This window comes from Lynx canadensis, chromosome B4 (genome assembly GCF_007474595.2).
Source record: "Lynx canadensis isolate LIC74 chromosome B4, mLynCan4.pri.v2, whole genome shotgun sequence".
In the NCBI taxonomy this organism is placed as follows: Eukaryota; Metazoa; Chordata; class Mammalia; order Carnivora; family Felidae; genus Lynx; species Lynx canadensis.
The window spans coordinates 114,761,869-114,779,749 of NC_044309.1; the positions used below are offsets into that span (position 1 = coordinate 114,761,869).

Sequence of the window (17,881 nt, forward strand, 5' to 3'; positions counted from 1 at the left end):
ATTCACTGTGGGGTGGCGTGGCCCGTCTGGGCTACTTGCACACTGCCAGGCTTGTGATGCTGGGGATCTGGCATATTAGCTGGGGTGGGAAGGCAAGGTGCACGGCGGGAGGGGGGGCAGGCTTAGCTCGCTTCTCCTTAGGTGATCCACTTCAGGAGGGGCCCTGTGGCAGCCGGAGGGAGTCAAATCGCTGCCGGAGGTTTGGCTCCGCAGAAGCACAGAGTTGGGTGTTCGCGCGGAGCGAGCAATTTCCCTGGCCGGAGCCGGTTCCCTTTGGGATTTTGGCTGGGGGATGGGCGGGGGAGATGGCGCTGGCTAGCGCCTTTGTTCCCCGCCAAACTGAGCTCTGTCGTCCGGGGGCTCCGCAGCTCACCCTCCCTTTGTCCTCCAGCCTTCCCGCTTTCCGAGCAGAGCTGTTAACTTATGACCTCCCAGACGCTAAGTCGCGCTTGCTGTCGGAACACAGTCCGTCAGGCCCCTCCGCTTTTGCAAGCCGGACTCGGGGGCTCTGCTTGGCCGGCGAGCCGCCCCTCCGCCCCGGCTCCCTCCCGCCAGTCCGTGGAGCGCGCACCGCCTCGCCGCCCTTCCTACCCTCTTCCGTGGGCCTCTCGTCTGCACTTGGGTCCGGTGACTCTGTTCTGCTAATCCTCTGGCGGTTTTCTGGGTTATTTAGGCAGGTGTAGGTGGAATCTAAGTGATCAGCAGGACGCGCGGTGAGCCCAGCGTCCTCCTACGCCGCCATCTTCCCAGAATCTCATGAAATCATTTTAATGGTTGAATCAGGACTAAAATAAAATAGGATATCATATAGTAAAAGGTAAGTATTTTTTGTTTTGTTAAACTTTTCACTCAGTTTTACACACACATACATGCACGTGCTTCTAATACATATTTTTTTAAAAGAAATTTTTGGTTAAAGGAGCACCTGGGTGGCTCTGTCAGTTAAGTGGCTGACTCTTGATTTCACCTCAGGTCATGGCATGGCATGGTCTCACGGCTCGTGTGTTCAAGTCCCGCATCGGGCTCTGTGCTCACAGTGTAGATCCTGCTTGGGATTCTCTCTCTCTCTCTCTCTCTCTCTCTCTCTCTCTCTCTGCCCCTCCCTCCCTCTCTCTCTCTCTCTCCCTCTCTCAAATAAGCTTAACAATTTTTTAAAATACAACAATAAAAAAAAATTTTAGGTTAAAAAACAGAAAAGCCTAGTCTGGAAAAATATTCTTTTTTTTTTTTTTTTTTGAGAAGAACAAGGAGATTAAAAGAATAGTTATTAACGATTACCCCATGTTATTTCTGAGATCCTGTCATAAATTGTTAACTTCAGCTGCTGATTGTGACTGTTAAGTAGACACTGAATACCTGCTAGGAGAGGTATCTGTGGATGGCTCTGACTGAGCTCTGTCACCTATTAATTGTGAGAATGAACAAGTGACTTTAATTCTTCTGATTTTAGTTCCTGCATTATTTTCCTGGTGAGATAAATGAATTCATCCAGATAGGTCGTTTTCACTCCCAAAGTTCCACAGAGGTGTGTTAGGCACACTGCAAACTATTTGCATAAATAGCTAAATTTGCCCCCTGCTGCATTATTAGCACTAAGAGGTGACCAGGAACATTGTAGGCCACAGTTAATATTTGCTGAATTAACGCATCTATTTTCAGAGTACCATTCCATCTTACGTGAAATTAGACACATTTGAAATCATCGATAAGTAGTACTTTAGGCACAAAATTTGAAGTCCTGAAAATCCTAGAAAATTCCAATTTTGTGAAGAATCACAAAGTTCTGAAGCCAAATGGAATTCTCTACTGTGCTTAGCTCTTGCTCCATGTCAGTACCCCTGTGCTTAGTCTGGCGTTGTGTGAGATGTTTGGAATGCATCTCCTCCATAAAATGCACTTCCTCCATACTTTTTTTTTTTTTAACTAAAGACTTAAAAGAAATTTCTTGGGAGCTGTTAGTACCAGACATGTGCGAGGTCCTCCCTGTGAATAAGACTGGTACACAGTTTCTGTCTTGCTAAAACTTGTGGTTCACTGTGGTGGGTGCCGAGTGCTTTCACACTGACTTCCTGTGTGCTTGCAGGTTGCTGGCTTTGGTCAGACCCGGTGTTCAAGGTCCGTATAATCTCTGAGATTCAGGGTCCCGCATTTCTGTCCATATAGTGTGCAGCCAGATCATTGACCTTGGAAGTGGTCCGTGTGACTGACTCGTGTTAATTCTGTGAGACTATCGTCTTCTCGTTTCTGATTCCAAACTGAGGTGTTTTGTTGTTTGTATGCGAACGTGTTGTGCGTGTGCTGGGTTCCTATTCCCTTTGCCAGCAATGAAAACATCAGAACCTTTTCCCTTGAACTGCATTTAAGACAAGCTGAAAACATTCTGTACTTTTGTGATTGATTTTCTAAGCTTGGTAGGATGTCACATTTATCCCAACACAAATTAAATCTTGTTAGTATCATTCCATCGATCTATCCAAGTGATTTTGATTCTTGATTATGTCACTCACCACACGAATAGTCTCTTACAATTGCGGGAAAGCAGCAACTTAAAAAACCTGACTTCGTGCCCCTCCTTCAGTTGCTGGTATGAGGACTGAAATTTTCACTTTTAAGGTTATTGTGTCATAACTTTGAAAGATTTCGCTTGGCAAATTTACACGGTCTCCATCCCCTTTTATTTCTTTGGTCTTATCGCCAAGCCGCTCAGCCCAGTGGAACTGTCAAAGGAATGTACTTTTGATGCCTGGAGTCAGCTGCCTGTAAGCACTCATCAGTGATCTTACGCTTCTTCCAGGCAGGTTTAGTACTGAGAAGGAACACATAGCTATCAGAGTTATTTTATAATTTATAATATGCAGTTGAGGCTTCTTAAACTAACTCCCGTTACCCCTTCCTGCCTGGGAATCAGCCACAAAGATAATATCAAGGGACCATGGGGGCAGCTTGCTTCTTGTAGTTTGGGTATCAGTTTAAATATTGATGTTTCCATCTTGAGGACTAAAATAGAGTTACAAACATTTTTAAAGGATTTTGAAAATTTTGAAGAACAATCATCTGTGGAAAATAATGTGATTAAGGAGCTCATTTTGCCTATTTAGAAAAAGACGACAACCCAAAACTTTATATCCATATAGTGGAACTTCCATATAAAGGAATCTTTAATGTCATTTGCTTATTACCTATGGAAAAGCAGTGTTGTCATTAACATTGAGAATTTGCATTAGTCACTTGCGCACTCTGGGTAATCTACAAGGCACTGTGGAATTTTGTCTCTCAACAATCACACTCTGTTTTTAATTTCCAAAGGTAGTTTTTAAGCATGTTTCAATAAACCAAGTAATTTTTTACCACCTGCCAATGAACTTGTAACTTAGAGATGTTAGAAGCAGGGCTGCATTATGACTTGAATGGGCTGGAGGCACTCTTGCCTTTGTGGCTCATTCCTCCATAAAAAAATATTAAAAGTTACATTTTATGACTCTTGTTATAAAGATGTATATATTAATATTATACATTCAAATATTTTCTTTGACCTAAAGTTCCTTTTTTTCTTCTCATTTTAAAAGAAATTAAAACATTTCCATGGGCTTCCAGAAGTATTGTGGGCTCTCATGGGCTCTCATCCCCGTCCCCACTGTGTGTAATGGGTAAATAGGCTCTTGTTAGAAGTTATGATTTTCCCTTTTCAGTTTATTAATCGTTCTTTTGTGTTTAATGTCCATTATTTTTTAAATGGGAAAAACCAACTCCATTTCCAAAGAACATCTCTTTTAAACTCAATAAGCAACTAACTGCATATTTAGTGGGAATGACATGTATCAGCCTTGAATATATATCAACAACTATTCTGAATAAAATATAAAGGGCTTTTCAAGAAATTGATAAAACAGAGAAATGTATGTCCTTTACATAATCGATTCAAACCAGCTAATGGCCTGAAGCTATCGGCATTTACCCATTTTGTAATTTCAAACGAGATATAATGATCATGAAATACCACATTTTCTGCTCCTATAATCCCCTGTCCTTTCCTACAGCACTGTAAAGCTATGTTCATCTCTTTCTCACTCTCTGGTGGTTTTAAGGCTTAGTGATAGAAGGTCCGGTGTTTCCTCTCATTCATTCATATTCTAATAATGACTCTTGCTATGTTTATAAAAATGATACATGCTCACTTTATATAAAGAATCCCAGGAATTCAGAAAAGTAAAAAGAAAAGATCACAAATTCTATCACTTAGAAGTAAGCCTCAACAATAAGTGAACATCCTGTTGGACATCTCTTTAAGCATGTTTATAGATGGGAAGATGGATGGATGGATGGGTGGATAAGAGAAAGAGAGGGGCAAGAAAGAAAGGAAAGAAAGAAAGAAAGAAAGAAAGAAAGAAAGAAAGAAAGAAAGAAAGGAGGAAGGAGAAATACTTTCAGAAAAGTATGGTTATATGATACATGCTGATTTTTAAATTTAAGAACCACTACATTTAATTTTATTTGAATTTAACTAGAGTAAAAGAAAAGAAGTGAGAATTAAGAAATTACTGAACTTTGAATAAACATTTTTTTTCATAGTAAGTAATGTTATTTTTTTTCATCTGTGGTTAAGAGATGATGAAGAACTTGATGTTTTAGTATTTTCTTTCCCCCCAGTTATGTTTCTCGGGAGACATTAATGCTGTTCACCCAGGTCTCTCCCCATCCTGGGACATAGGAGAATTCCTATAGGAATTCCTCAGGGATATAGGAGTACTCCCTCAATCCCTTCAAGTTACGTATGACCTTGTGACTTGCTTTAGCTACAAAATGTGAGCAGAAGTGAGCAGAAGGTCACTTATGGAGTGATGTATTTAATTGCCAGATCTCCTATCTCTTAGCCTTTCTTTTCCGTCTTGGTGAGCATGGACGCTTCTGTGAATATGGAGGAGCATAATATCAATGCAGCATAGAGTGCGCACCCAGGCCGTGCAGGTGATGCCCTGAAGAGCCATGTGGGCCTCACTGAGATTCAGGGCTTCTCTCCTACCATAGATAATAGTCTATCCTGACTGCCGTCCTCTCCATTTTAGGAAGTGTTGATTTCCTCCCTACTGTGATAAATGAGATCATCGGTGCTCTCACAGTCTGTCCTTCTTCCCTTCTGGATTTTTGTTAGTGGCGTTGTTATCATCACAAAGTCAAGATACAATGTTTATCTTCTGTTCTAGAATCTAGCTTTAATTCTGATCACTTGTATTGTTTTGATATAGTCGGGGTATATAACATTAGATTCTGTTCAGTTGTTTAAAATTAGTTTTATATTTAAATGAATTCAGTGTTCTGTACTAATCTTTTTACTGTGGCGTTCCTGTTACTGATATCAAGAAATGGGTCAAGGGGATCAGGGCAGACTACCCGGCAGGGAAGCATTCCACCCCAGAGAAAAGAGATATTTTGTCATTTGCATTGTTTAGAATTTTTGGCACATGTTGATATGAAAAACAGGTTTTTAGTGGTTTTATTATTGTTTTTCAATTCACTAGAAACAGTGCATCCTTTTTTGCTTGCATCTGAAGCAGACGGTTCCATGTATTCACCCTTGGTATCGCACTGCTGGTATCTTTATTTTATTCATTATACCAACTAGGTAGATTGCCAAGACTTTTAAAGAAAGGCTCAGAACAAGTTCTTGAATTGTTTCTATGTTCAAGAATAAGATATCTACCGATTTACCTATATATTTGACAATCAGCTAAGAATAATATAATACAATAATAATAATATAATAATATAATCTAAGTGAGGCTTTGGCAATCATCTGGTTTTACCTTTTGCAAATGAGAAAACATTCTGAGAGAGGCTAAGTGTCTTACCCCATGTTATGTGGCCAGTTGATGGCAGATTCAAATTTAGATAGGACCCACACCTGCTAATTCTTAGCCAGAGCTGTGGCCACCGTCCCTTCCCTCTTTTATTTCAGTGAGAACTCAGTTATTGCTAGTAGTTTTGTTGTTGACCTTCCGTGGACTATAGTCAAATCAAGTTTTCCATTGCAATAAGTCTGATTTACTTGTATTTTGCAACACAGCCTTGTTATTGGAGTAGGCGGTCACTTCGTTATCCAGGAATCAGTTTTAGAAAGACCAGTTTATTTCTCCACCTCTCTGTGAGGACCACATTGTTCTCTGTGATTATCTATCAGAACAAGTGGTTCTAATTAGTTTTCTTTTTAAGGTGCTTTTCTTTCATTTCCAGGCAGCCGGCGCCTCAGCCAAAGGGACGTCTCTGCAGAAACGCTACACTCAGGGACCCAGGTTAACGCAGCCCCTGGGAGGTGCCCAGTCAGGTTGGCTTTCTCAGTCTGGCATCCCCAGCCTCTCCATTCCCTTCCCTCCCACGACAAACCATTTTTTTCTGTCTCGGATATGTTCTTTCATTTGTGTGTGTTTTCACCAGTGGTGGTGTTTTACAACATACATTTTAAATATTCCATTGTTACAGGTCTCCTTCTTTTTTCTTATATTTTTGCTTTATCCTAACTGTCCAGCACTCTCTTTGTACTCCCTCATGTTTGCCTCTTCCCCTAGTAGTGAGCTCTGACATTGCTTCGAGCTCCTTTCCTCCCACAGTGTTACCTGATCTAAACAGACTCGTACATGACTCCTCACGAGTCTGTACGAGAATTTTTCTGGGATCTATAAACCCCCAAACAGGAGAACCGGGTTGGAAGGCATATGTGTACTTGCAAGCACAAATAATGCAACTTTGTATAAACAACCTTGTACATGTCCCTGAGGGGGCTTTTTCAGAGTTTTTCGTGGGTACACGTGCGTGAGAACGAGATTGTGTACTGTGTTCCAGTTGCCCACCTGCTGCTGGCTTGTAGAATGGCTGGCTGCCCAGTGCCCAGTAAAGTCCCTGCGTCTCCACATCTCGGCCAGAGCTTGGCATTGTCTAGATTTCCAGGCACATAAAGTGATCTGCCATGGTTATTTCTGTTGTTATTTCTTAAATTTCTGTGTTTGAGCATCTCTCTCTCTTTTGAGTTCCCTCTTATTTGAATCGCCTTGTCCCACCTTCATCCTTTTCCCCGTGGAGGTGCTTGTCTTCCTTCTCTTGGTTTCGGGACTACCGTCTACCGTCCGGGTAGTCTTCCCTCCTGGGGTGTAGACCCATTCTGCTCCGTCATCTTGGATGAGGGTCTCCTTCGTTGCACAGAAATCTTTAATTTTGATGTAAAAAAATTTTATCTTTTGAAAAGGATCTTCCCACTGCAGGTCATAAAGATACTCGCCGTTATTTTTATTAACTTAGTAGTTTTACCTTTTATGTTTGGACCTTTATCCACAAGGAATCCATCACTGCTTATGGTGTGATACAAAAGTGCAGTTTTATTTTTTTCTGTATAATTAGCTCTCCCCAGTTTGGAAAAAGCCTCTCCTTTCCCCATTATAAAACTTCAATTGTCATTACGAGACTTGTCATGTTTATATGCCTTCCCACCCAGAACACGAATGACTCCCCATTTATTCAGATCTTGCTTTATATCTTTTAATAAATGCTTAAGATTTACCCCATTGAGGTCTTGTGTGATCTTTGTTAATTGAATCTCTAGATACCTTACAATTTTATTGTTTAATTTTATTGTTTATTATTATATTTTGTGTTTGATTATTGCTAGAATGCAGAAATACTGGTTTGTTGGTTTTTATTTTTGTTTTCTGGCAATTTTACTCAACCCTCTCACTTGTTCTGATGGATTATCTGTTGATCTTGGCCTTTTCTTACATATTAGATCAACTAGCCTGAAAATAGTGATAGTTTTACCTCTTCCCTTCAAATGTTTGTACCTAATTTCTTTTTCTTTATACCTCCGGTTCGGACCTCCACGACAATATGCAACAGTAGTGGTGACATCGAGCATCCTTGTTTTGTCTCTAGCATTAAAAGGAGAATGTTTAAAAGCTGTCAATTAAACCAAATACTTATTGAAGGTTTTTACAGTCTTTACCAAGTTAAGGAGGTTCCTCACATTCCTAATTAAAGATATCTTTTTAAGGAATCATAATTTTATCAAATTTTATCAAATACTTCTTTGCATCTAGTAAGATAATAGTGACTTACCACTTTGGACGATTGCTATGTTGAATTAATTGATAGACCTTGTAATATTGAAATTATTGTAATCCCAGGATAAATTCTACTTGCTCACAATATATTATTTTAAATAGATTTTTTTTTTACTCAGTGAATATTTAGGATTTTTACATCTAAAATAATAATTGCAAAGAACCTGTAATCTTTCTTTTCTTGTATTCTCCTTATTCTGTTTGGAACAAAATAAAGCAGCCTAATTAAAATAGGCTACATAACTTTTGTTATTTTCCTATTTCCTAGAATCGCTTATAGAAGCTAGGAAGTAAAACGTTTCATGAACATTTGATAGAGCTCACCAGAACACTGTCTGGGCCTAGGGCTCTTTAGCAGGGAAGTGCTTTGATTGCCATTTCAACGTATTTCATTAATACTTTGACCTATTCGAGTTTTCTATTTTTTCTGGCACTAATTTTCGTATTTTATATATCCCAGTATCAGTTCATCTAGATTTAAAAAAATGTATTTGTACACTTGTGGATTTTTTTCATTTTTTTAATTAAAAAATTATTTATTTAAACTCACATTAGTTAACATACAGTGTAGTATTGGCTTCAGGAGTAGAACCCAGTGATTCATCACTTACATACAACACCCAGGGCTCATTCCAGCAACTTCCCTCTTTAATGCCCATCACCATTTAGCCCATCCCCCCACCCTCCTCCTCTCCAGCAACCCTCAGTTTGTTCTCTGTGTTTAAGAGTGTCTTATGGTTTTCCTCCCTCTCTGTTTTTATATTATTTTGCTTCCTTTCCCCTGTGTTCATCTGTTTTGTTTCTTAAATTCCACATATGAATGAAACCATATGATATTTGTCCTTCTCTGACTCATTTCGCTTAGCATAATACCTTCTAGTTCATCCACGTTGTTGCAAATGGCAAGATCTCATTCTTCTTGATCACTGAGTAATATTCCATTGTATGTATGTATGTGTGTGTGTGTGTGTGTGTATATATATATATATATATATATATATATATATACACGTATATACACACCACATGTTCTTTATCCATTCATCAGTTGATGGACATTTGGGCTCTTTCCATAATTTGGTTGTTGTTGATAGTGCTGCTATAAACATTGGGTGCATGTGCCCCTTAAAATCAGCATTTTTGTATCCTTTAGAGAAATAACTAGTAGTGCAATTGCTGGGTCAGTGTTTATAGATTATTGCTTGGCAAAATTTTACTCCTCCCACCCTATGAAAAGACTTAATTCCCTGTCACACTGGTCCTGGCCACATGCCTTGCGTTGGTCAGTGGAACATCAGTGGACTCAACCTGAGTAGAGGCCTTACATGTCCTTGAGGCAGGGATTAGCCTTTTACTCCAACAGTGGCCACATTAGAAGGGGAAGTCTCATAGCTCAACTTTTTTTCTGGTCCAGCAAACCTGAAGCATAATGATACTCGCAGCAGTGATAGCGGCTGACTACAGCAGTGAGTTGGCAAGAGGGATATGTTACCAAATTCTGCAAAGGAACATACATAGTTTCTAAAACTGCAACCCTATGTCCAGCTGAGTCACTCTTATAAGGAACTCATATGTACTTACATCTCTGGTTATATTACAGAAGTTTATAGTTAAAGGAATTTATCCTTGAAATCCTTTCCGTTATTGTAGATTCCTGAGCATAGATGTATCTGAGTCTCCCAGCAGCTGCTTACATGTCTTCTGTGACCTTCCATAGTCTTCATTCTCTGAACTGTGGTTTGGAATCCTGTACAGTTCCTCCTTGCAGGTCACCATTAAGGTGGCCACATATTATAGAATACAGCTCAAAAAAGAGAGGTCTACCAGGGAGGATGGGCTCGTGGGCTTTCCTTCACTCAGAGATTACATACTCAGCCAGGATAGACCACAGGGTGCTGTCTGCACAGAGATTTGTTGGAAGAGATGACTTCTTTTTCTGTAATGAATGAAAAAGTCAGAAGCACAGAGCTGGTGTAGATGAGTTGGAAACTTGACTTGGAGCAACTTTTTAAGAATGTGATTAGTTATTGTACACTGAACTCCATTTTCTGCTTAACAAGGGGCTAAAGATTGGAGAAGGAGGGCAAGAAGTAGAAGACATGATCTCTGCCCATAATGAGCTTGGGAGACAAGTGACCTATAAGAAACAAAAAAGTGAAGTGTGAATCTTTGTACTTGACTCTAAATGCAATAAGAATTGGGAAGGAGACTTTTGGTTTGAGGCCAGAACAGCTGTTTATTGGTATGAGTGAGGGAGGAGGAGATAGAGAAAGAGAGGGGAACATTATGTTGTTTTTATTCATGTCGTGACCACAAAGATGGGGGGGGGTGGAAGGATGGGAGGGGACGGGGGTGGGGGTGGGGAGCAGACCTGGGGAGGGGGGCATTTATCCCTTCAAATGCATGGCTTCATTGTGATAGACCCATTTGTCAGGGAATGTTGTTTCTTCTGAAACCTGGGAGTTTGAACTTCACCGGGAATGGGATTGAAGAGTTGCAGGAAGGATTTAGGATCTGTATAAGAGAGAACATTCTGTCAGTATAGAGGGAGAGAATCCCTGCTTTAGGGTATTTAAAACTAGTGGATACTTACGCCACGGTATCTGGTGGTTCTCAACCAGGAACAATATTGCCTCAGCCCAGGATATGTGGACTTGGGTGCTCAGGCTAGGGTGTTACTCGCACTTAGTAAGTGCACGCTGAAGGCCTTGTTGTGCACTGGGACAGCCCTGCCGAGCGGATCTCCCTGCCTCAAGTGCCAATAGCACCCTTTGTAGAAACACTCGACGTCCCCCACACTTCTGTCATTGGGGTTCTGCTTGTACAATTTTTGCTGTATCTTTGTACCACAGGTGCCGCTAAGTTCGTCCTTTAATTTAAATTTACTGTTGATTTAAACATTTATTTTTCTTTTTTGATCACTTGTATTGTCATCCTATATCCACTTTGTAATGTACTTTCATTTACTTGTCTTGCAAGTCATGAGTTTGAAATGGTATTTATACTTTTCTAATTGTATTTAAGTAGGTACCTGACAATTCAAATACAGAATGTTCACCCATGTACCACCTGATATCATCTTGTACACCCCCAGTGGTACGCACAGCAAGCTTTGAGGAGCAGTGTCCAGATGGTCATGGTGGATTCATTTATAGCTTGACCTGATTTTATGCAGTAAATCCTTGGATGTTGACACTCCAGCCTTAGGATTCTCATTTTTAAATAACTTCGTATTCAGCAGAACTCACGAGTTGGAAGGGCCTCGTGAGGATTCTTTTCCTGATAGAGGTCAGACAGCACAAACAGCTGTTATTCTCTCTTTCTGTATGTAAGGTTTCCTTGGAAGGGCTTGAGTTGCCCTTGGCTGTGTCGTGCTCGTGTGCCAGTTATCTTTGCTCCAGACTGTGTCCACAGATTGCTGGCCCTCTCCCAGTTATGTGGCAGTATTCACAAGGCATATGTGACCCTGAAGTGTAGAGGAATGAGAGCAAATACCGCCCTCGCTCCCAAATAATTGGCCCAAAGCGTATGTTGCATTAATAGTTGGCCAGGAGTCAGAATGATGACCGAGTGCAGCAGTCACAGGCTCCTCCCCGACACCCGATAAACTGAACCAAAAAAGTTAAAAGCAGAAACATTCGCCAGCGGCAGCCAAACAACAACAACAACAAAACCCAATCACGGCTTTTATGCCATGTGCTTTGAAAAGGGGCGGGCAGGGAAAGAAACACCAGACCCTGACCCTTCAGAAGCAATCCTGGGAAAAGAAGGGAAGTGTACAAAATCCTAAGGACTCCTGTTAATTCAGATCAGTATGAAAAGAAGCTGGTGGAGGAGGTGAGTGGATGGCCTTGGTAAATGTCAAGAAGCACCCTCAGCAGAGGCAGGAAGGCAACCAAACGCAGGCCATCTCCCAGTCTCCACGCTGAGCTACGGGAAAGAGACCACAGGAGTAAGTGCACCCTGGCTAGGCAAAGCAGGCTCGGTACAAGACATTTAACTGGTTTCCAAAAGAGAGAGCGGGGCACCGCACTCCCAGCAAGGGCAGGCTAGTGAGTCCTATCTCTCCTCCATGGCAGAACACTGCACAGAAGGCAACAGCCAACCCCAAGTTGTAGCTCAGAGGGAGAAAGTGTCAAGGGTACCTTGGCTTACCATAAGAGAGCAAACAGAAGCCCTGGATAGAGATGCTCATGTTAAATGGGAGCAAGATGAAGATAAGTGTCATGACAACTGTGCAAAAATGCTACAGGAGAAAAAAGAAAGGAGCATGGCTTGCAGAAAGTAAACATACACCAGTTTGGCCTGAGTGGAAACCCAACCCAAGAAAACTCAACCTCATGAATATTTCATGCTATAGGAGAGCTCAGTATCGATTCAGTGGAAATAAAAACTCAGTGTAGTTACGATAAAACAATGAGATTTTTAAACTTCATTATTTATTTATTTTTATAAGATTAGTCCCTCCTTTTATTTATTTTTTATTTTTTAAATTTATTTTGAGAGAGAGAAAGAGAGGGTGCATGCATGCGTGCACATGTAGGGAAGGGGCAAAAAGAGACAGAGAGAGAGAGAATCCCAAGCAAGCTGTCTGACAGCACAGAGCCCAATGTAGGGCTCGATCCCATGAACTGTGAGATCATGACCTGAGCCGAAATCAAGAGTTGGATGCTCAACCGACTGAGCCACACAAATGCCCCTAATTTTTATTTTTAATTGTGGCAAAATATGCATAACATAAAATTTGCCATCTTTTCCATTTTTAGGTGTACAATTCCATTGTGTTAAGTACATTCATATTGTGCAGCTAACCTCCAGAATTCTTTTCATCTTGCAGAACCCGCTACCCATTGAACAGTTCCCCATTCCCCTCTCCCCTCCCCTGGTGACCTTCATTCTTTCCATCTCAGTGGGATTGACTACTATAGGTAGCTCATATGGCTGGGATCACAGAGTGCTTGTCCTTTCGTGCCTGGCTTACTTCTCTTAGCATAATGTCTCCCAATTTCACACACATAGAACGAGTCAGGCTTTTTTCCTTTTTTAAGACTCAATAATATTCTAATGTATAATCTACCACATTTTGTTTATCCCTTCACCCCTTGATAGACACTTGGTTTGCTTCTACTGTTCGGCTATTGGGAACAGTGCTGCTGTGAAGATGGGTGTATAAATATCTCTTTGAGTCACTGCTTCGATCCTTTCAGGACTATGACCCAGAAGTAAAATTGCTAGGTTGTATGGTAATTCCATTTTTAATTGTTTAAGGAACCACCACACTCTCTGCCATAACAGCCGTACCATTTTATATCCTCACCAACACTTGTTATTTTCTGGAGTTGGTTTTTTTTTTTTTTTTTTTTTTGACAATAACCATCCTAATGGATATGAAGTGGAATGGGATTTTTAAAAGGTAGATTGAAGAGCCAAGAAAAGAAATTGAGAAATAAAAACACAATATAAGATTTGAACCCAACAACAACAACAACAAAACCCAAAGCAAAATAAAACAGCATAAAAATAACCAAACATCAAATGAATGGCATGGGGCAGAGGCATGAGATAATCACAGGAAGGGAGTTAAGGTAATAAGACAGAAAGTGATAGCCATGGCGGATTGGCAAAGCCATCCGGCATCTGGAACGGAAAAAGAATGCAGAGATACAACACAGGAAGATTTTTCTGAAAGGGAAGAAGGGCTAAATCTTCAGTCAGAAGATCATGCTACATATCTAGAAAAGAAGATAGAGAATGGCCAAGATGTACTCTGGTCTAAAGCTTCAGGATCATAAGCTTCGGACAGAAAAAACAAGTTCTACAAAATGGGGGACGGTCAAGTTGGTGTCCAAATTCCCCATACCAACATTCCCCATCATAAAATATGAGCACAATCTACAAACTTAGGAGAGGAATAAAATTATTTAAATAATATAGAATTATATTTATAATTTAAAAGTATAATAGTGGGGCGCCTGGGTGGCTCAGTCGGTTGGGCGTCCAACTTCGGCTCAGGTCATGATCTCGTAGTTCGTGGGTTCGAGCCCCACATCGGGCTCTGTGCTGACAGCTCAGAGCCTGGAGCCTGCTTCAGATTCTGTGTCTCCCTCTCTCTCTCTGCTCCTCCCCTGCTGCGCTCTCTCTCTCTCTCTCAAAAATAAACATTAAAAAAAACTTTAAAAGTATAATAGTAAAACAATATATAAATTTGTTTGCATATTATTCAACAGTGAAAGCAGAAAGCAAACAGTCCTGATCTGAAGGAACTCAAAGAATATGGTGACCATGAGCATTTCTTGAAAAACATCACCCTGTGATGAAATTAACCCAACTGACTCAAATCAAAAGAACAGATTCAGAAGTAGAAAAGTCATGGTTTAAAACAAACAACAACAAAAAAGCCTTGGTGAACATTCAAACCATTATAATGTAGTTTTAAGACTAAACAACTTGGGTGGGGGACGAGGGGGTGGTAGATTATTGTTACAGAAGCATAAAAATGTTATGCACCCAACACAATAAAAATGATATAAGCAAGAAAAATCATGAGGGAATGAACAGGAAATATCAAGTGTTAATTATAGAGTGTTAATGTGAAAATATATAGTTTACCACTTATATGTGAAAATATATAAATTATGTTATACTTTTTTTTCTCAGCATTAAATCTTTTGGGTGTACATGTTGTCATTGTTGTTTAAATATTTGACTGTAAGTCCGAAAGCCATTTAGTTTCATCTCTGTTTCTTTTTTTTTCTGTTATATTCAAGCAAAAATCAATAACTCTTATGAGACAAAAGCTGTATTACCCTTTTAGCAGTATGTGTGCATAAAGAAATGCCCAGAATGATGTATGGCAACTGTAAGTCTAGTGGTGGGATACTGGATGCCTTGTTTTCTTCTTTGTACTTTTTTTATTTTCCTTGAATAATAAGGAATAAGGGCTTTTTTCAATGAGCCCACATTTTTATAAAAGTGCCCATATTTTTTATAAAAGCTATAAAATCATTACTGTTAATATAAAATATTGTCAGTAGTATCATCATTATTCTAATTGCTTCTTAATCATTTCCAAAAAAAAAAAAAAAATTATAGTCTCGACACCACCAGAGTCCTTAACCGTATTTTTGCAACTCAGCAACTTGCAACTTGCCTAAGATACTGGCAAGTGCCTCGGGACCAAAGGCACATGCGGTGGAAAACATTAGCTGTTCTAATAGGATGCTTTGTGCCTTCTTCTTGAATTCATAAATCTAAACAATGAGCTGGTGAGTGTGAAGTAGGATTGACTCCAGATCCCTGTAATACTGGTGACAAAGTGTAGTACAAGTAGAGTACTGTCGTGCACACATTTGAGCCAGGGATATGAAAACTTCACTTCTAGTCCCGGCCTAACCAATAAGCAGCCCCAGAATTTGGGATGTTTGGAGTCCTTCTGACTCTCTGCGCTTAGCTACCCCGAACTGCTTTCTTCGATTTACCATGGTTTTCTGCCTCAGGGCCTCTGCACAGGCAATCCCCTCTGTGCGGGACACACTTCTTTATCTTTCCATTCACTGGGCTCTTTCCCTCGTGTTCAGGGCCTAGCTTTAAGCCCCTTCCTCTGGAAGGCCTTCTATATCGTAACTGATAGTACTTCTTACTGGATATGCCTAGCCCGTCTGTAGTCACTCACTCAGTGTCAGAGTTCCTCAGCAGACTGGCCTCGGGGAGACGGGGATCTAGGAGGTGCAAGGTCAGGTTCTCTCACTGCCCCTCCACAGCACATGCTTTCTCTTCCTCCACTGGGCTCTGCCAGGGTGGTAACTCTCCTCCTGCTACCTCGTGGCCCCTAAGTTTTATTTTTCCTGAGCAGGCCTCTTTGCTTCTGCTTCTGTTAGGAACTGCAACTTTTCTGGGTAGTGTTCACGTTTATCAGGAGAGAGTAGGTATTCCATGTAGCCCGTTACCCTCCAGCACTAGCCATTCCTGCAGGAGAGAGTGTCACCCCTGGGGCCCAGGCTGGCATTCTTAATTCCCCACAGAAACCCCTGCTTGGCCTCTCTGATAAAAGATATGGAAGTGAAAAAAATCATGTTATAAAGCACTATGTGCCAGGTAATCCTAAATGTATGTTTTATATACAAAAAAACTGAAAAGAAATATCAGTAAAACTTTGGATTGTGAGTAACTTGTTCTGCAAGTGTTCCGCAAGATGAGCAAACATTTCTAGTAAATTTTGACTTGATGAACGATGTCTTGCAATACGAGTAGTATGTGATGCCGAATGTCACATGATCACAACTGAGCCAATGGTTCTTGAAATTTGCTTTGATATACGCATGCTTTGGATTACAAGCTTGTTTCTGGAACATGCTTGCAAACCAAGGCTTTACTGTAGATCAAATCATTATCAGCGGGTTTCTCTGATGGGATTTCTAGTATTGTCATTTTCTTATTTTCACATTTTCTGCAATAAACATTTTCATAGATGCTAAATGGTGGTTTGTAAACTCCTGTTTATGGCCTTTTACTGAGCAGCCCCCAGGAAGACTAGGAAAAGTTGGCCCTTCCATATGGAAGTGTTGGGCTGTCCTCCCACAGTTTTCATGTCTGCCCCCATCTGGTGTGTTTGCTCTTTTCACCTTTATGTCTTTCTTTTCCCCAGATGACCGGATGACCGGTATCCCCCCACACATCCTCAACAGCTCCCCATCCGACCAGCAGATTAACCAGCTGGCGCAAAGGCTGGGCCCTGAGTGGGAGCCCGTGGTGCTGTCTCTGGGACTGTCCCAGACGGATATCTACCGCTGTAAGGCCAACCACCCCCACAACGTGCAGTCACAGATGGTGGAGGCCTTCGTCCGCTGGCGGCAGCGCTACGGGAAGCAGGCCACCTTCCGGAGCTTGCAGAGAGGCCTTCAGGCCGTGGAGGTGGACCCCTCGGTGCTCCAGCACATGTTGGAATAATGGTGTCTCCCTCCATCCACCCATGGGGAGCATGTCCCCAAGTTGCATGTGCAGAATCCTGACTTTCTCCCAGGGCAGGTAGTTTTCGGGGGGTTTTGTTGTTGTTCTTGTTGTTGTTGTTTTCTTTTTAAGATTCTTAGATAAAAGGAGAAAATAGGATTTCCAGTTGATATTACTTGAAAGGCCAGATTACTCAGTGGCTCTACCACATTGACAATTGGTTGTTTTTAATTGCTTGAAGATTGCATTGTTTTAATTGTGCAGGTTTTAATTGTGTGGTTGCCTTTCAGTAAACTGGTAAATCACACTGGCTCAAAACACACACACACACACACACACACACACACACACACACACACAAACCTACTATGTTATCACATTACATGCAGGTGTCCTATATATAAAGCATCCACTTTTATATTTCCTGGGAACTGAACTGTGCGCTTTGCTATTAATGATGATGATAATAAAAAGTGAATTACTATATATAATGTGACCCTTTCATGAGAGAGTATTGTTTGTTTGTTTTTCTCATTCCTGTAGTGCATAGATTAAAAGTGCGTAATTACAGAAGTCATTTTTGTTTTGAAACAAAATTACAAGTAATAACGAAATTCTTACTTTCTCCAGTCAAGGTAAATAGGCAGGGTGTCTGCATTAAATTTAAGACACTGAAGCTCCCCTGCAAGACCACTTCAGGTACCAGCATGCACACCTGAGCCCTTGATCTTTAAAAGGTTGCTTAAGAAAATAACTGTGCCATTTGTTTAAAGGCTTTAGTTGGGGGACAAAAGAGGGTGTGGTCTTTCTGTTGAAATTGTAGGGATTTAAGT

General features: G+C 40.8%; 1 protein-coding gene across 1 annotated transcript in view; it reads left to right on the forward strand.

The window, feature by feature from the left end:
- CRADD (CASP2 and RIPK1 domain containing adaptor with death domain) overlaps positions 1-17,534 on the forward strand; it is a 179,521-nt gene extending 161,987 nt beyond the window's left edge. The window contains exon 3 of the mRNA XM_030323394.1: positions 16,747-17,534. Within this exon, the coding sequence (XP_030179254.1) occupies positions 16,747-17,048 (302 nt within the window). The 3' untranslated portion in view covers positions 17,049-17,534. The remainder of the gene's footprint in view (positions 1-16,746) is intronic.
- The last annotated feature ends 347 nt before the right edge of the window (positions 17,535-17,881 follow it).